The sequence below is a fragment of the Caretta caretta genome, chromosome 1, assembly GCF_965140235.1.
Source record: "Caretta caretta isolate rCarCar2 chromosome 1, rCarCar1.hap1, whole genome shotgun sequence".
NCBI classification, from domain to species: domain Eukaryota; kingdom Metazoa; phylum Chordata; order Testudines; family Cheloniidae; genus Caretta; species Caretta caretta.
In genome coordinates, this window is record NC_134206.1 from 217,926,388 (window position 1) to 217,944,748 (window position 18,361).

Here is an 18,361-nt window from a genome sequence, read left to right on the forward strand (position 1 = left end):
AAGGGCCCCTCCCCTCTCCCAAGCTAGGGGGGTTGTGCCCAGCTTGGTCAGAGGCAAAAGTTCAAAGGCCTTGACACCGGTATTGTCAGTTAAGCACCAGTGACTGGGTTCTCTGCAGCCATTGTCTGCCTTGCTGGGACATGTGGGGAGCTCCAGCAGGAGTTACTCTTTGAATCCTGGTAGGAAATGGCAAAACAGCAATAAAAGAAACAGAGGTACACATAATATATGTAAACATACAGATATTTCCTATGGTCTTTGCAGGGGTCATAGTGGACAAGCAACGGAACTAGAGGTCCCAGGATGATGCTGTGAAAAGGCTAAGATGATCCTTGGAGGTTTAAACGGGAGCAGTGAGAAGAGCTGGCTGAAACACAGGATTTCCAGCTCACAGGAAATTTTGCTATTTCAAAACTTCCTGTGAACCAAATTTGTTCTGGAAACACCAACACATGGTGTGTCCAACATGAAATTTGCTCCCAGGGGCACCAGCAGATGCTGAGTGACACTGACATTCTTGTAAAAGTGGCAAAGAGTCCTGTGGCACCTGATAGACTAACAGACGTATTGGAGCATAAGGTCTCATGGGTGAATACCCACTTTGGCAGATGCATGTAGTGGAAATTTCCAGGGCGAGGCATAAATATGCAAGCAAGAATCAGGCTAGGAATAACAAGGTTAGTTCAATCAGGGAGGATGAGGCCCTCTTCTAGCAATTGAGGTGTGAACACCAAGGGAGGAGAAACTGCTTTCATAGTTGGCTAGCCATTCACAGTCTTTGTTTAATCCTGAGCTGAGGGTGTCAAATTTGCAAATGAACTGAAGCTCGGCAGTTTCTCTTTGAAGTCTGGTCCTGAAGTTTTTTTGCTGCAAGATGGCTACCTTTAAATCTGCTATTGTGTGTCCAGGGAGATTGAAGTGTTCTCCTACAGGGTTTTGTACATTGCCATTCCTAATATCTGATTTGTGTCCATTTATCCTTTTAGGAAGGGATAAATTCTTGTCAGTTTCATCATCCCAGGATTTCTAAATTCCCTGCTATGGAGCTGGGAGCTGAGCCCTGGTTAAAGCTGGGACTCCCTTCTCCATGGCAGTGTTTCCCTGGAGCTTCAGACTATAGAGTACCAGGGTCTCTGGTCCTGGGGCAGTCTACAGGGTGCAGCTATCCCAGAGCAGTTGACCTGAGAAGACTGGGGTACCTGGCCCCAAGGCAGTCTGCATGCAGGTTTCTGCCACAGACCTGCCTGTGATCTGGAGAAAGTTCATTACACCCGACTCACTTTCATGGGAAATGTCCAGTTCAACAAACCCGCATTTTCCAGTGAAGCTCTATTTTGTTGGATAATTTCTGACCAAGGACATGATTTTACCTCTGTATACAGCATGGTGAGAGCAATACTGCATCCAGCTGTGCTGTCCACATTTTAAGAAGGATATTAAAAAAAAATGGAAAGGGTACAGAGAAGAGCCACAAAGATGATTTAAGGACTTGAAAATATGCCTTGTAGTGAGAGATTCCAGGAGCTCCGTCTCTTTATTTTTAATAAAGACCAAGAGGTGGCGTGATTATACTGTATAAGTACTTTAGTGTAGAAGTACTTGCACAGGGACAAAACACTGGTATGTAGAGGCCTCCTTATTCTAGTGGAGAAAGACAAAACAAGAACAAATGGCTGGAAGTTAAAGCCAGAGAAATTCATATTAGAAGTAAGCCATACACTTTTCATAGTGAGGGCGATTAACCATTGGAAGAAACTAAAAAGGGAAGCAGAAGATTATTCACTCCTGAAGTATTTAGATGAAGACTGGATGCCTTTCTGGAAGATGTGCTTTAGCCAAACAAAAATTATTGGGTTCAGTTCAGGAGTAACTGGATTAAATTCTGTAGCTTGTTACCCAGGAGGCCAGACTATATGATCTAATGTTTCCTTCTGCCCTTAAAATCTATGAAGCTATGTATCTAAAAGGAAGTCAAGCACTCAAACATTCAGAATGCCAGATGCGTGCTGTCCTCTGTAACCTTAATTAGTCCCTTTTGTATTTGCATTGTGATAGTCTTTAATTACACGATCAAATGCCAACTCTTACAGGATAATCTCTTCCTGTCGTATGTTCATTTCCATCCAGCTTGCCCGCACCTCCCTCCAACTGACAGTGGGAGAGTCACGGTGCCCGTGGTCATCTGCATTATCCTGGGGGTCCTGCTCTGCCTGGTCTTAGTCATTCTGGGGGCGCAGGTGCGAAGAGCCAGGGCACAGCACAGAGGTGGGTCCTGATTGGTGTCACTGTGTGAAATGCCACTGCAATAGCAGTGGGCTGCATGGTTTCAGAGTTTGGGGCGGTACCAGGCTGGGTGGGGTGGCTGAGGGTGCCCAACTCCTCTCTCATTGAATATTTCATCAACTGTCTGGCAGTGGAACAGCCCAGCCATGAAATCTGAAGATGATACTAGCTAGGGAGTGTCACAGTTTCAGAGAAGCTGCCTCTGTATCCCCCCATCACCTGTCTCTGGGTGGGAACCCCCATCCCACCTCCTTGTGGCCAGGGGGTTTTAATGCTGCACACTCCCCTGCCTTCCACTGTGATACCCCCAGCAAACCAGTCTGCCTTCAGACCAGCCCCCATGCTGTGCATTCTCCCCAACGGCTATGAGCAGGGCATTGCCAGCAGTTACAAGTTACCAACCAGCTCTCTCTCAGCAGACTCCACTTTATTCCTAGGATAAAAGTATGACAGAGAAAACATTAAAAACAATAAAAATTCCTCCACACTTGCTGAACATACCAGAATTCACCCGTCTTCCTCATGGGCAGCCTGGGAGACTCACGTCCCTCCAATGATTCAGTGTTGGGATCCCTGTGGACAGAAAGTCCTGCCCATTTGCTGAATCAAAATGAAGGCCCTGAGTCTGTTTAAACTCAGCCTTTCATATCAGAAGTCCTCCTTTGTCTCTTGGTCTCTGGTAACCCAGCTGGAACCAGTCTGTGTAAACCACACCGAAGGCTGTTACCTTTCTGGAGTTGTTTACAATCTCAGTGATTCATCTTCATCAACCCCCCAACACATACACACACACACAAACACTGTTTGTTCTCCCTGAAGGAGCTGGGGTAACCCTCCCACATGCAGTAGAACCATTCATAGCTTTAGTTCATAAACCATTCATAGCTTTAATACAGTGATTCCCAAAGATACTGCCTGGAGCTGCAGTATCTGCCACAGGGAGGGGATCTGAATATCATGAGAAGAGACATCATGGAAAAGGGAGCTAGAGAAACGGGAAATATTGTCAGGAAAAAAAATTGTATAAAAATCGAGCTGTGGTAAATAGTTGTGAAGAGAGTGATCCAGTAGAAAAGACAATCTTAGGAAGGAGAAGTGTGGGAAAGGAGCATTATATTGTATTGTACTGAAAGCTGGCACTTGTAGGGGATTTTACTTCTGTAAACCACTGTACAAACATTAGCTACCAGGGCCTTGGAAAGAAGATGAAGAACGGGACTGCCATCAACATACAGGTAACATTCACAACTTTGCAGTAAGACAATGACTATAATCAGACCTCATGGTTCAGGGCTTCAGCCAGTCGCCTGCAGGGGTCAGGAAGGACTTCTGGGAAGCCCCCATATTTGTGTTTTGTTTTGCTTTGTTTTGTTTTTTGCCCTCTTCTGAAGAATCAGACATTCTCTACAGAGAGAGCTGTGACACTGGATGGGCTGGACCAGTCCTCTGAGGTGATATAGAGAAACCTCTTTTGAAGATATCTGGCTGGTGTGTCTTTTTCACCTGCTCAGGGTCAAACCAATTGTCAGATTTGGGGTCAGGAAGGAATTTCCCCCCAGGTCAGATTGGCAAAAAGGGACCTTGAGGGATTTTCCTCTTGCTCTAGCATGGATCAACTGCCAGGATTATCTAGGCATTTCTCAAGTAATCAGTTCCCTGCCATTGCAGGGGCCTTGGGCATTGGTGATACCTTACTCGTTCCTGCTTTCTGCATGTGGCACACAAGAGCTTATTCTCCTGAGGAATGAAATGCTTTACTCTAAGTGCATCTTTCGGCTCAAACCTTGGGGTATCTGGGTGAAATGCAGTGGCCTGTGTTATACAGGAGGTCACACTAGATGTTCAAATGGTCCCTTCTGGCCTTAAACTCTATGAAAAAAAATGATGTTCTCACCATTTTGCAGATAAACACCTGCATGGGGGAAGAATTATTTAAGATGCTCCGAAGGGGAATAACTAGGAATAATGGGATGAGATTAAAAAGGGAACATTTAAGATGAATGTGAGGAAGCTTCCTCACAGCGATCTAGCCCTGGGAACCATAATCCAAGGGCTGTTGTGGAAAGAAACCCTGTCACCCGGCTCATTTAAATTCCAGCACTGGGAATGTGCGGTAGGGTTCAGGCTCGCACTGGGCCCACGGGATGAGCTGGATGATCCCACAGTGTTTCCCATCTCTGGTTTCAATGACCCTGTGCAAACCCTGCCCTTTGTTTTCAGGCTCCAGAAGACCCTTGGATCCCTTCCCTGAGGCCGTGTACGAGGAGATTGATTATAACCTGATGAGAGAGAAGCAGGAGATGTTCAGTCGCTCAGGTCTGTGGGTCTCACTCTTAACAGGCAGCAGCTATCTAACGCCCTGTCCATCTGAGGCCCTGACCCAGAGTTAAATCACTGCAGCTTCAGCCCTGTGAGCTTGTCATTGGAGCTGGGCACAAATCTCCATTGCAAAATGTTTTGGTGAAAAATGCAGATTCAGAGACACCGAAACATTTCACAGATTCCTGTCAATTTCACCCAATTGTTCCAAATACACACAGAATGATTCATTTCATTTCAACACTTTCTAAAAAAAATATTTTGTTTCTTTCAATTGGATATTACTTTTCCATTAGAAATTTTCTTTAATATTATTGGAAAAAAACCAAACAAACAAAAATGAACTAATGCCCAAAAGAACACCAAATGGTTTCATTCAATATGAAACTTTTTTTTTGCTTTTGCATTTCCCAAAAATTGCCAAAAAAGAAAAGTTATTTTTGGCTCAATTCAAGCCAATGTTGCGGGGTTCTTTTGCTTTTTTTCCCCAATGGCCAGAGAACCAAACAATCTGTTTTTTTGCCAAGCTCTGTGGGAGCTGGGTCTGTGGTGAGACCAGCAGTTACTCATGTAGAATGAGGGAGATGAGTTTCCTTCCCACCATACACTGTGAGTCCCAATTTTAGGGACACTAAATGTCACTCTGCCTGTCCTGCAGCCTTGGCGTGTAACCAATAAGGGGTTAGGAAAGCGACCGCCTTGCGCAAGGCTAAATTATAATTTGAAAACTGCTCTTGAGCATTGGAGCAGGGGATGTTCTGTGCCCCCATCCCACCTCAGCCACTGGTCTGCTGGGTGGGCTCCCTCCTGCCCCTGGAGCAGAGAGATCAGCCCAGGAGAGCCGCTTGACTTTGAGTCATGGCCCTGTTATCCTTTGTGCCATATTGTCTCCATGTGTGACGGGAACATCCTGCCTAAGGGCTCTGCTGTGGTGGGGCTCTGGGAACATGCTCAGGGCATCCCCCAGCATCACTGCCAAGATGGTTACAGTAAATCACAGCGGACAGCTGATCGACTGATTCATGGGGGAGGTGGGTATTTAGCCTTAAGAAGAAGGAGTCCCCTCTGTGGCTGAGGAGGCCAGAACCATTGTGGGACTTCCCTGGACCAGCAGCCAGAGACATGCCCTTCACTCACCCCAGCATCTTTCAGGTCAGATTGTATCATCCCCTCACCCACTTTTACACAGTAACATGGAGATTTCTCTTGGGGAGTCTGTGTCAGCCTCTCACCTCTCAGAGTGGAAGGAGGAATAGACTGAGACTGGAAATCTGGATGTGTTCCCATTCCCACAGCTCTGCTGTTCTTACTGTGATGAATTTCTGGTGCTCGTCTCTCCTGTCTCCTATTCAGATGACTCAGTGACAAAGCTGCAGTATTACACCGGGGACAGTGAGGGGGAAAATGATCCTGGATCAGAACAAGGTAATGGGGGAGGGGCAGACTCAGGCTGAAAGACCCAAATCTGGGCAGAGAACAGAATTTCTATGACACTGTCTGCAATCGCAGCCATTTCCCTCTCCACGGTTCCCATTTTACACAGTCGGGTCTAATCCCATTGAACAGGATTTCTGTCAGAATCTCAGGATGGGACCATGTGACCATCTCCTGAGCACACGTCCCTGGGAGTGGCTCCCAGTGACCTCCCCAGGTGAGGAGCTGGAGAAGACGCGTCAGTCTCTTTGGGTGGAAGGCGTCAGTGCCCAGCAGGGCTCGTCTCTCATGCCCAAGAAGAGGAATATTGTCCTTTGTTATATTTACAGAGGGACTCAGCCCAACTCACTGATCCAAACCCACCAGAACTTTGGAGGGGGGGAATTTGCAGATTCTGACCCCAGCTCTGGATCTCAGTTTTGCAGCTGACACCTGTTGCTATAACAGGCTGAAGCAAAATCTTGGATCTGAACTTCCTGACCTGGCCCCATCTCTAATTTTAAACAGGGCAGCATTTCTACCCCAGCAGCTCTCAAGGGAGTCCATGATTTGTGCCTTTTGGGATTTTAGCCTGTGGTTGCGGGAGGAAACTTTGAGCAGATGAGCCAGGTCTGCTGAGAAGCTGGAGCGCTGCCAAGCTTAGCCCAGGGCTGCCTGAGAGGCTAGTGGAGAGCAGGAGCTCACAAAGGATCAGGACAGTGATCTCCCAGTGGGATCTTTAATTCCTGCAGAGTGGAGGAAAGTTCAAACCTGTCTGCAGAGATCGGCTGGATTCACACAGGCCAGTTCTGGCCTGGCAGCGCCCTTGTTGCAACCTGTTATCTCAGCACAACCCAGATTCTGCTCCCACTGAAACACGTAAAAGAGCTGCTGTTGGATGCTGCAGGGAGAGGATTGGCTCCTAGTTATTTCTGGGACTCCTGTTTTACTGTAGTTCTCTGTCTTGTGCCCTGCTCAGCATGGGCCCCCTATAACTTCCCCTCTCATGTGCCATGACACATAGCTCTAGTTATAAGGGCCACCTGCACTGAAGAGACGCTGCTGGTGCCATGGGCTGAGTGTGGTGTTTGCTGTTCCAGAGGAAGCTTCCCCAGGAGGGTCTGAGTTGGATTATGATAACGTGGAGGAGCCTGCCTTGAACGACGTCCCCCAGACTCCAGACGGCCGAGGTGAGTAGTGAATCCGCCTCCTGGAGGCAACGTCACCCTGACAAAAAACTGAATGTGTTTCCCAGTAGGGACAATAGTGGCTTGTTAAGAAAACCACAAAGTTCACCCAGTAGTATTTTCTATTGAGGGAGAGATAGCTCAGTGGTTTGAGCATTGGCCTGCTAAACCCAGGATTGTGAGTTCAATCCTTGAGGGGGCCATTTAGGGGACCTGGGACAAAAATTGGGGATTGGTCCTGCTTTGAGTAGGGGGTTGGACTAGATGACCTCCTGAGGTCCCTTCCAGCCCTGACATTCTATAAACACTGGGGTCCCTGACCAGGCTCATAACAAGAGCTGTGTGGAGGCCCAGGGATAGGGAAGAGTGAGGTATAGGTCTCGATAAAGGCCCATTGCAGGGACTGAAGGAGCAGTTCGCTCAGGAGCTTCCCATGCAATACTTGGCTCAGGTCACTGCCCTGTGACCATCACTGCCATGAGCACTAGGGTAACTCACTGTTTGTGAAGAGGGCATATCGAAGCACAGATGTCTACAGTGCAGCAATGTTCCCTTCCAGTCTTTCCTGGCATGCAGCTATTGCAGCGTATATACGTCTGTGTCAGACATGCTGGGATAGGGTGGTGGATGGGACAGAGATTTTACACCCAAGGGCCCCTGTCCCAACCTTATTAGCTGGCTCAGCTCCAAGTGGTGTCAGTACGTTGGAGACTGATGGCAGTTTATGGGGTAAACTTTATCAAGAGAATGCATTGAAAAGACATTTTTAAAATAATGTCAAGTTTAGGAAGCCGGGAACAAACTCTGGACAATTCCAAGTCATTTACATTTGTAATTATTGAAACCAAATGCCTTGTGGAGCAATCCCTCTGGATTAGATTCCAGTCACCACTTTCTACAACTCCCCCTTCCCCTCAACATCTGGGAGCTCTAGGATCCACTCAATGAGCTATTGAAATGTATCAAATCAATGTGATATGTAAAACCCCTCAATCTGAGGGTTCCAGGGGAGGGATCCTCTTATCGCCCTGAGGGTGGAAGTGCTGAGAGATCCCCAGGGACCAGTGAGGCTGGTGCATCTGCAGCTTGTAGTTTACTTCTACCTTCACTGTGACTATTCTCTTAATTACTTCACATCTTCATGTCAGATGCCCCTGCCCTGCCTGGAGATGTCCCAGGGGATGGTTACGATGATACCAGAGAAGTGTCTGACTCTGAAGGTGACCCTGGTTTGGGGCAGAATGATAAGCAAGGCATAGGGGCGAGTGACAGGGAGAGGGATTCACAGACAGGTGAGTGGAGAACTGTTTGCAATTCACACTGTCTCTGCAGAGTGGGAGGGCTGGAAATGTGGGGTACGCAGCAAGGGAACAGCCCTGGCCAACCAACACCTGTGAGACAAACTCTCCTTCTCTCGTCTCTCCATTCCCTGAAAGCAGAGGCTTCAGTGCCTGCCATGGGGGGAGGAACAGCAGGGTCCAGGCTGGGTGATACTTCGTGGTCAAACCAGCAAGACACCTAGGATCCTTCTGCCTCTAGGTTCCAATCCTTGTGTGGCTGCCACGCCCTGGATGTGCTGGATTCCCACCACTTCACTCTGCCTGTATCTTTTCGGCAGAATCCTATACACCAAAGTCCTCTTACTGCTGCACCAGTGCTAACGAGCCCATGACACATCCTGTAAAATCTGGGATGGGCTTTGCCCATTGTCCTTAGCCAATATCTCCCTCTCTTCCCCAATGTGTCATGAGCAGAGACACCACCCACCACCAATGAAATGTGCATTGATTAGGACTTGATAAAAATAACGTGCTAATGTTCATTGCTAGGGCAGAGTGAAAGTTATGATGTTCTTAACTAATCGCTCCTTGCTGGTAAGTGCTTGGGTTTTGTACATGAAGTGACAGGTAGCTATAGCTGGCACTAGGCAACTTTACCTCGTCTGGAAACCAAAGGTTTTAATTTCCAGACTATGTACAGTAACTCCTCACTGAAGGTCCCCCCGCTTAATGTTGTTTCAAAGTTACGTTGCTGCTCCATTAGGGAACACGCTGTTTTAAAGTTGTGCAATGCTCCCTTATAACATCGTTTGGCTGCCTGCTCTGTCCACTGCTTGTATGATTTTGTGGAAGAACAGCGACTTTACAAGGGAGCATTGCACAACTTCCTCTTCTCCACCTCCTCCCACTCCTTCCCAGCACTTCTCCTGGGTCCTATGCACCCAGCTGTTTAGCAGCACTTAGGACTTTCTGGCGGGGAGGGGGAGGAGCGGGGAAGCACTGTGTCTCCACTCCTCCCCCTCCCTCCCAGAAAGTCCTAAGTGCTGCCAAACAGCTGTTTGGAGATCCTTAGGACTTTTTTTGAGTGGGGGGGGAGAAGGAGCGGGAATGCGGCGTGCTCCAGAGAGGAGGTGGAGTGGGGATGGGAAGAGGTGGGCCTGGAGTGGAGCGGGGATGGGAAGAGGCAGGCAAAGTCGGTGCCTGTTCTTCTCTGGGTAACTGCCACTGCTGCTGCAAAGGTGCTTCCTAGCCTCCTTGCCTGCAGGGGGCTGTGCCTGTGTGGGGTAAGCCAGGGGCACTTCCCAACCACAGGACAGTACAATACTGTACAGTATATAATGCCTTTTGTTTGCCCCAAAATAATTTCTTTGGAACTTAACCCCCCGCATTTACATTAAATCTTATGGAAAAATTGGATTCGTTTAACATCATTTCACTTAAAGTTGCATTTTTCAGGAACATAACTACAACGTTAAGTGGGGAGTTACTGTATAGACATGATGGATTAGAACTTGTCATAGACCCGAGACTGAAGGGGGAACGGTTCCCAATCTGTACTGCAGAGCAGAGGTTCCCAAGCTGGGCAGCACAGAACATATTCTGGGGCGGCATGAGAAGCCAGAGCAGAGAGCGGTGACTCCTGTCCCGGTGCCCCGTTTTGAAGGCAGCGCTGCCACCGGCAGCAATGCAGAAGTACAGATGTCATGGTCTGGTGTTGCTACTCTTATTTCTCCGCTGCTGCTGGCGGTAGTGCTGCCATCGAGCGGGGTGTCTGGAGAGCTATATACTGATATGGCTCTTTGTGACTCAATGCCCGACTGGTTTTCATAGTTAGTGAAAGTTGCATGTTGTTGTTTTTTTAAATGGGTATATGTACTTGTGTGGCAGGGAGGGGAAGTGTCAATTACTACGGAGACAAAGAAAGGAGCCACAATCAAATAAGTTTGAGAACCACAGCTGTAAAGTGCACTCCACCTTGCTCTGCAGCCACACATAACCATAGAATCGATCCACTGACTGTATCTGTCTCCCTTGGTATTTTCAGGTGGGAGTCTGCAGTCGCTAGGGGGTGAAGTTGTCTCTGGGATGGAGAAGGAAACCCCGTCCCTGCTTCTTGGAGACACAGGTTATGATGATGTGGGACATGGTGACTCTGGGGGTTCAATATCATAACAATTTGATTGGACAAACTAACCCTGTGATGATGTAAATGCTTCACCTCTTTCTCTCAGAAATGATGGCCCAGAGAAAGTCCCTTCCTGGTTGATAGACAAAGCAGGTGTTTTTATAAGATTTGTGTGAAGCCGCAGGAAATACAAGAGTGAGTGGGGAAAAGGTTCATAAGCTTTCTTTGTATAATTTTCCATTGTTTGGAAGGAGTGGAAGTTTCCTGCTGTTTTATGCCTATATTTTCTTCAGCTTGACTTTGTGACTTTTTTATATTAAATCTTTTCTGAAAGTCTTCCCCTTAGTGAAAGTTTTTCTTGCCAGATGAATTGTTCAGTTTCCAGGGCTCAGCACAGGGAGACGCTGAGATTAAACAAACCAAGAGACAAGGGAAGGCCACCTCTGGTATGGCTGGCTGTTTGATAGCAGGGTGGGTTTACACATCAGACATGTGGTAAAAGTGAGAAACCAGGTAGAGAACATTCTGAGATGAGCAACATGGTTGTTCCTGAAGTGAATTCAGATTTGAAACTTTCATTGAATTCAAGGAGATAAATGGAAAATTCTCCCAGGGTAATTCACACCTGAAGTTAAACAAACTGAAAAGATTTCCCGATTAGCAATAAATGCAGAGGATGAATATTTCTGCTAGGACAATAAATGAATTCTGTAGAAAATAATGGCAAGAGGAGGGTTAATAAGAACCTGGATTTCCACTGAACCAATGAGGCTACAAGAAGTAACAAGTCACTGAGTTGTTACTACAAACCCCAGTAAAACCAATCATGTTCACACAGTGGCATGTTTATTTCCATAACAATCCACAAATATAGTTTACAATCAATGCTGAGCTGAGTACTGACCAGTGGAAAAGCCAGAAGTGTTCTCTTAATGAAAGTGTTCTCAGTGAAATCAGTGTTCTCAGAAGTGTTCTCAGTGAAATCAATACCAGAACGCACAAAGAGTACATCACTCTTTCACAGAAATGTCTGTCTTTCCTTTACCACAAGTTCTGCATTCAGCTGGGTCACTTCATCTGTAGAAGGATAGATTGGAAATAGAAATGTCCAGAGAAGGTGCTTCCAATCATCTGCATTCAGCAGGGCCAGGAGTCATATAAAAAGAGAGAAATACAACAATTTACTTTTGAAAGGAGAAAAATAAAAATACAGTAGGAAGATGTGTAATAGGGCATACTGAACCTTGACGACTGAGGAGGGAAATCTCAGGGGCTGTGCTAACCTGTTCCAAGGGCTGTGTCCTCAAGACAGATTTGTGGGACAAAGGCAATGACCACAGAGAGAGAAAGTGGACCCATTGTGGGTGTTTGTGCTTCGACAGGGAACACAGGCTGCTGACCCTGCCTAGGGCCTGGGACTGGAGCCTTATAGAGGGAGCAGATGAAGGCTCCTCTCTTCAGGCTGAAGGAATCCTGGCAAATGTTCCTGGGTTTGGCCAGTCCATCCAGGGTTTCATGTCACTCACAGGCTGAAAGAGGAGGAGAACTCTCCCCAGAATGACACATCTCTCCATGTTTCCCCACTTTCTTGTTTAAATTCATATGGGCCCCCCCTTGCTGGAAATCCAGGGGGTTGAAATTTCATCAAACTCTATGGGGATTTGCATTGAGGGAATAAGGGAGTTCCCTAGCCCATGGTTTTCTGTCATGTTAGATCGTGATTCCTACAGAGGACAGCTCGCTTACTTACCAGATCAATAGTCGTGGGTCACCAGTGTGGTTAGATGTTGATCGATGTTTGGCTGTGTCTGTGTGTTCCCTTTGTGTGCTGCCCCAGCCCTGCACAGACAGCTGGCACGGCAGACCTCGAGCAAACCGCCCGATGACCACAAGGTCCGTTGAGGGACGAAGGCACCCAACCAGGTTAATTGTTGACAAAGCATAGTACTGGTACCCCACAGACTCTAGTGGACCACTAATACTTATTTGCCCGTAACAATGGACCAGCTCAGTGAATGGCAGGACTTTCCGTTCCTCCCTAAACCAGACAAAGATTCTCTCTCTACAATACATTTTTATACCCTGATACAAACAAGTCACTTACTGCCTCTGGCATAGTTAGTTACTGCCCCCTGATGTGGCTAGTTATTACCCATCACCTTGTACATGTTGGTTTGATTAAAACATCTTTATTACATACTGTTATCCTGACCTTATCTTTTAGGAGGGGTCAGTGTGTTCGTGTTATCCTTGGGGAATGTTTCTGTACCATCCTCGATAGCAGGATGTTCTGGTACCACTTGATAGTGGGATGTGTTTGCATTCCAGCAGCACCTGTGTCACATGAAGCCTGCACCACACCAGTATGTCTCTCCTGCTCTCAGATCAATACTTTGCTGGCCAGTACCCAGGTTACCAGGCCCAGCCCTTCTCCCCAAAGGGTGACAATGGTTGTGTGAGAGGAGAAACTACATCTGGACTACTTCACCTACGGTTTTGGGTAAGCTCTGAGTGTCTGGTGCTCACGCTCCCTCTCTTTCTGTCTTGACCCCGCACAGTCACCTGCTCTGTCCCTCTCTTTGTTGTATGTGCCCCAGTCTCCTGTCAGTGCCATTTGTTTACCTGTGACTGACTCTTAGCATGCTGGATGCCACAAGAGCTCCCTCCCCACTCTGTCAGTCTGGACTGGGCTAGGAGCTACATTGCTGGTAGGCCTTGACGTTGCCTACTTGGCTGAAGAGCTCAGATTCCCTTCCTCACATGACGAGGATAGGTAATGCCTGTGCAGTGCCCTCTGGATGAAAATCTCTCTGCCAAGGCTGAGTCTGATCAGTTTAGCATGAAGCCAGTACTAGTTTGAGTGACTCAGGATTTAATTCTCTCTCTCACTCTGGTTTGGTACATGGGCAATTATCTTAGGTATCGTGAAAGACACCAAATGAGACGAAGCCAAATGCTGGAGCCTGTGGGAGTGGGACATCCCAGGAGCTGGAGATAGGACAGAAGGACACCCTGATCAAGCCCCTGTTGGTTGAAGCATGGTAGAAAGCCCTGACCCCTGAGAAGAGGGAACATTCTTTCTATCTCATCCCAACGATAGCTGGAAGCTAGTTAGGATTTTTCCTACCTGTGCTGAAATCCGCTCAGCTGGGGATGAGTAAAGCTGGCAACAAAGCTAAGGTGGACCCCAAATAAGACTCCTCCTCCTCAGGAAATCCAGTGTTTGGTAAATGTGATGAACATGGTCTGTTGGGGACCTTGCAAGCTCCAACCACAGAGCAGGAGGGGGTTGGCCTCAGAAGAATGGGCATGCCTGACCCCTTCCTGCTAAGCGATGGGCAGATGTTCCTCACAGCCAGTTCTTCTAGTCTCCTCTCCCAGCATAATGCCACTTGCTGTGCGTAAGCCTGTATATTATTGTGGTCCCCCATTCCCCATAGGGAGCACCAAGGCCAGGGTAGACCAGAACACCATGCTTAGCATTTCATGAAGTCACGTCTGCTTGTGTCTTCCCCCATCTCTGCTGAGCAGCCTGAAGACATCGAAAAGGAGGTGACCCAGAGTTCCCTCATCTGCATAAAAGGTAAGGGCATCTCTCCAAATTCTGTACTACTGAGACTAGAACCAGCAGCGAGGGCAGCAAAGGGAGGGAATTTGCAGCATCTCCCTCAGTCCACAGCTAACATGATATGCTCAGATACACCCATGTAAAACAAACCCTTGGGTGTGAGCTGGTACCTAGGACTCTCTGGCAAAACACTGTGAACGCCTGTTATGTTGCACTGCCACTAATATTACATCCACACTAAGGACCAAGGACATCCAAAACTCCATGAAAACCCACTCCAGCAAATCCTTCAAAAGGAGCTTGCAAGTGGACAGCAAGAACCGCCTGCTGCTCCAGCAGACTGCCCTGCCTGATGTTTCGGGGAATTACACAGTGTATGTGAATGGCCATGGCTGTGTCTATGTGCAGCTCAGAGATCCCTAGCCCACTGCCCCTCACTGTGGGCAGCTCCACCCAGTAATGAACCATTCTTGTGTCTGCCTCTTCTTTGTTCTTTCATTCTTTGGTACATTCATTCTTTCTTTGATTCTTTTGTTTCTTTTGCAATGTTTTATTCTTTTAGATTTCAGAGGAACAGCCGTGTACAGCCTCAGAAACAACTCTGACATCATAATCAAAAAGGCTGACAAAGGAGGTGCTGTTGTCATCATGAATAGGTCGGAATATGAACAAGAGGCTGCTCGGCAGCTCTCCAACACGAGTTTCTACAAGCCATTACCCTCTGATCCCACTGAGAGTTACCAAAAGCAACTACAGCATTTGCTCAAGAAACTTCCTGAAAAAGCACAAGATCAAATCCGCACAGACACACCCCTGGAACCCCGACCTGGGATATTCTATCTACTACCCAAGATCCATAAACCTGGAAATCCTGGGCGCCCCATCATCTCAGGCATTGGCACCCTGACAGCAGGATTGTCTGGCTATGTAGACTCCCTCCTCAGGCCCTACGCTACCAGCACTCCCAGCTACCTTCGAGACACCACTGACTTCCTGAGGAAACTTCAATCCATCGGTGATCTTCCTGATAACACCATCCTGGCTACTATGGATGTAGAAGCCCTCTACACCAACATTCCACACAAAGATGGACTACAAGCCGTCAAGAACACTATCCCCGATAATGTCACGGCTAACCTGGTGGCTGAACTTTGTGACTTTGTCCTTACCCATAACTATTTCACATTTGGGGACAATGTATACCTTCAGATCAGCGGCACTGCTATGGGTACCCGCATGGCCCCACAGTATGCCAACATTTTTATGGCTGATTTAGAACAACGCTTCCTCAGCTCTCGTCCCCTAAAGCCCCTACTCTACTTGCGCTATATTGATGACATCTTCATCATCTGGACCCATGGAAAAGAAGCCCTTGAGGAATTCCACCATGGTTTCAACAATTTCCATCCCACCACCAACCTCAGCCTGGTCCAGTCCACACAAGAGATCCACTTCCTGGACACTACAGTGCTAATAAACAATGGCCACATAAACACCACCCTATACCGGAAACCTACTGACCGCTATTCCTACCTGCATGCCTCCAGCTTTCACCCTGACCACACCACACGATCCATCGTCTACAGCCAAGCTCTGCGATACAACCGCATTTGCTCCAACCCCTCAGACAGAGACAAACACCTACAAGATCTCTGTCAAGCTTTCTTACAACTACAATACCCACCTGCAGAAGTAAAGAAACAGATTGATAGAGCCAGAAGAGTTCCCAGAAGTTACCTACTACAGGACAGGCCTAACAAAGAAAATAACAGAACGCCACTAGCGGTCACCTTCAGCCCCCAACTAAAACCCCTCCAACGCATTATTAAGGATCTACAACCTATCCTAAAGGATGACCCAACACTCTCACAAGTCTTGGGAGACAGGCCAGTCCTTGCCTACAGACAGCCCCGCAACCTGAAGCAAATACTCACCAACAACCACATACCACACAACAGAACCACTAACCCAGGAACTTATCCTTGCAACAAAGCCCGTTGCCAATTGTGCCCACATATCTATTCAGGGGACACCATCACAGGGCCTAATAACATCAGCCACACTATCAGAGGCTCGTTCACCTGCACATCCACCAATGTGATATATGCCATCATGTGCCAGCAATGCCCCTCTGCCATGTACATTGGTCAAACTGGACAGTCTCTACGTAAAAGAATAAATGGACACAAATCAGATGTCAAGAATTATAACATTCATAAACCAGTCGGAGAACACTTCAATCTCTCTGGTCACGCAATCACAGACATGAAGGTCGCTATCTTAAAACAAAAAAACTTCAAATCCAGACTCCAGCGAGAAACTGCTGAATTGGAATTCATTTGCAAATTGGATACTATTAATTTAGGCTTAAATAGAGACTGGGAGTGGCTAAGTCATTATGCAAGGTAGCCTGTTTCCTCTTGTTTTTTCCTACCCCCCCCCCCAGATGTTCTGGTTTAACTTGGATTTAAACTTGGAGAGTGGTCAGTTTAGATGAGCTATTACCAGCAGGAGAGTGAGTTTGTGTGTGTATGGGGGTGGGGGGATGTGAGAAAACCTGGATTGGTGCAGGAAATAGCCCGACTTGATTATGTAAAGAGTTGTCACTTTGGATGGGCTAGCACCAGCAGGAGAGTGAATTTGTGTGGGGGGGTGGAGGGTGAGAAAACCTGGATTTGTGCTGGAAATGGCCCACCTGATGATCACTTTAGATAAGCTATTACCAGCAGGACAGTGGGGTGGGAGGAGGTATTGTTTCATATTCTCTGTGTATATATAAAGTCTGCTGCAGTTTCCACGGTATACATCTGATGAAGTGAGCTGTAGCTCACGAAAGCTCATGCTCAAATAAATTGGTTAGTCTCTAAGGTGCCACAAGTACTCCTTTTCTTTTATTCTTTTAGAGTTTTTGTTTCATTCTTTATTCACTCCTTCATTCCTTCATGTCTGGTGTTCCTGTGTTTCCCTCGCCGTTCGGAGGGAACTCTTTGTCCTAAGCCTCTTCAGTCCAATTCTGCACTCAGAGGCGTAGCTTTGTTTTCCAGCTTTAGCACCTCCTAGCTTTAGAGTCTCCTAGTGGCACATGAGGCAAACCGTTTTTTCCACTGCTGTCTGCCCAGAGCAAGACATTTGACTCCATTGTAAGTTTTCTCCATGATGGCAACATCCTTTTCAATCATCCTGCTCAGAAAAGTACATGCATTTCCAGTTGAAATCTGTGCCAATTGCACCCTCTTGAGCTCTATGGTTTTCTTCTTTCCCAGGCAGTGAGGTTTCTGAGGGACATTAACAGCAATGGATTGTGTGTCCATTGCAGATAAACCATCTGCCTGGAGGAGTCTCTGTGCTGTAGTATTTGAGTCAGAAATGAATCTGATCGGAATTAATGATGTGAAAAATAAAGGATAGAGGTAGATCTGTCTGAAAGGCATTTGAGAACTGCCACTGTGTTAAATGCAGGATGGGAGTGATTGGGGTTTGTCAGGACATCTGGGTTCAATCTCTCTCTGCAGACAGTGAATGCTTCCTGCACACCAGCCTTGCAGCAAAGTTTGATCTGCTCCTTTCAGCCAGGTCACTTCCCACCATTGCCCCAGCTCCCTGAATGACAAGAATCAGCCAACTGGGAAATGGGGGCGGATAGGGGTTTAAAACAGGATTACCAATTATAAATATTAGAACAAATCTGTGGCACCCAAAGACGTCCCTGTTGTCACTCTGCTGCACTGCATGGCCCGTCAGGGCTGCACTGTGACTGTGCACATAAGGCTTGGCTTCTCCTGCCCCATAAACCCCAGGCCTCAATGACTGGAGCTAAAGGAGATTGCCACTAGCTGTTAGCAGTATAGGGTCTACAGCTAAGCACTTCTGGTTCCATCCAACAATGCCCTGCAGGGCGCATTGACAGCTGAGTGCAGCGTTAGTGCTGTTTTATAGTGGGGATGATTCACGTTTGCTCCCTGCACCCCTTTAGCCACCTTGTTGTTACAGAGATGAATACAAACCACAACATGCATACGACCAATGAATAATTTACATGGCAGTTGCCACATTGCAGCAGCCATTGTAAGTACACTGGGTTCTCTCCAGCCTAGGGGGACCATACGTCCCATTTTGGACAGCATAGTCCCTTTTTTAAGCCCTGTCCTGACTTTTTTGGCAAAAGTGGGCATTTGTCCCATTTGCT

General features: G+C 47.3%; 2 protein-coding genes across 4 annotated transcripts in view; both read left to right on the forward strand.

Annotated features, from left to right (window-relative positions):
* Nucleotides 1–10,943, forward strand: part of LOC142069406 (uncharacterized) — a 31,653-nt gene extending 20,710 nt beyond the window's left edge. For 2 of the 3 annotated variants that reach the window (XM_075120345.1, XM_075120351.1), the window contains 6 exons: nucleotides 2,128–2,265; nucleotides 4,504–4,599; nucleotides 5,956–6,027; nucleotides 7,116–7,205; nucleotides 8,351–8,494; nucleotides 10,527–10,943. In XM_075120345.1, coding sequence (XP_074976446.1) covers nucleotides 2,128–2,265; nucleotides 4,504–4,599; nucleotides 5,956–6,027; nucleotides 7,116–7,205; nucleotides 8,351–8,494; nucleotides 10,527–10,654 — 668 coding nt within the window. In that variant the 3' untranslated portion in view covers nucleotides 10,655–10,943. The remainder of the gene's footprint in view (nucleotides 1–2,127; nucleotides 2,266–4,503; nucleotides 4,600–5,955; nucleotides 6,028–7,115; nucleotides 7,206–8,350; nucleotides 8,495–10,526) is intronic. The other variant, XM_075120347.1, reaches the window with a different exon arrangement.
* An 88-nt stretch (nucleotides 10,944–11,031) lies between these two features.
* On the forward strand, nucleotides 11,032–17,464 carry LOC142071002 (uncharacterized). Its single transcript, XM_075125147.1, has 4 exons — nucleotides 11,032–13,107; nucleotides 14,139–14,190; nucleotides 14,738–15,907; nucleotides 17,439–17,464. Exons 1-4 carry the CDS (start codon nucleotides 12,973–12,975, stop codon nucleotides 17,462–17,464), a joined length of 1,383 nt encoding a protein of 460 aa, XP_074981248.1. The 5' UTR covers nucleotides 11,032–12,972.
* The last annotated feature ends 897 nt before the right edge of the window (nucleotides 17,465–18,361 follow it).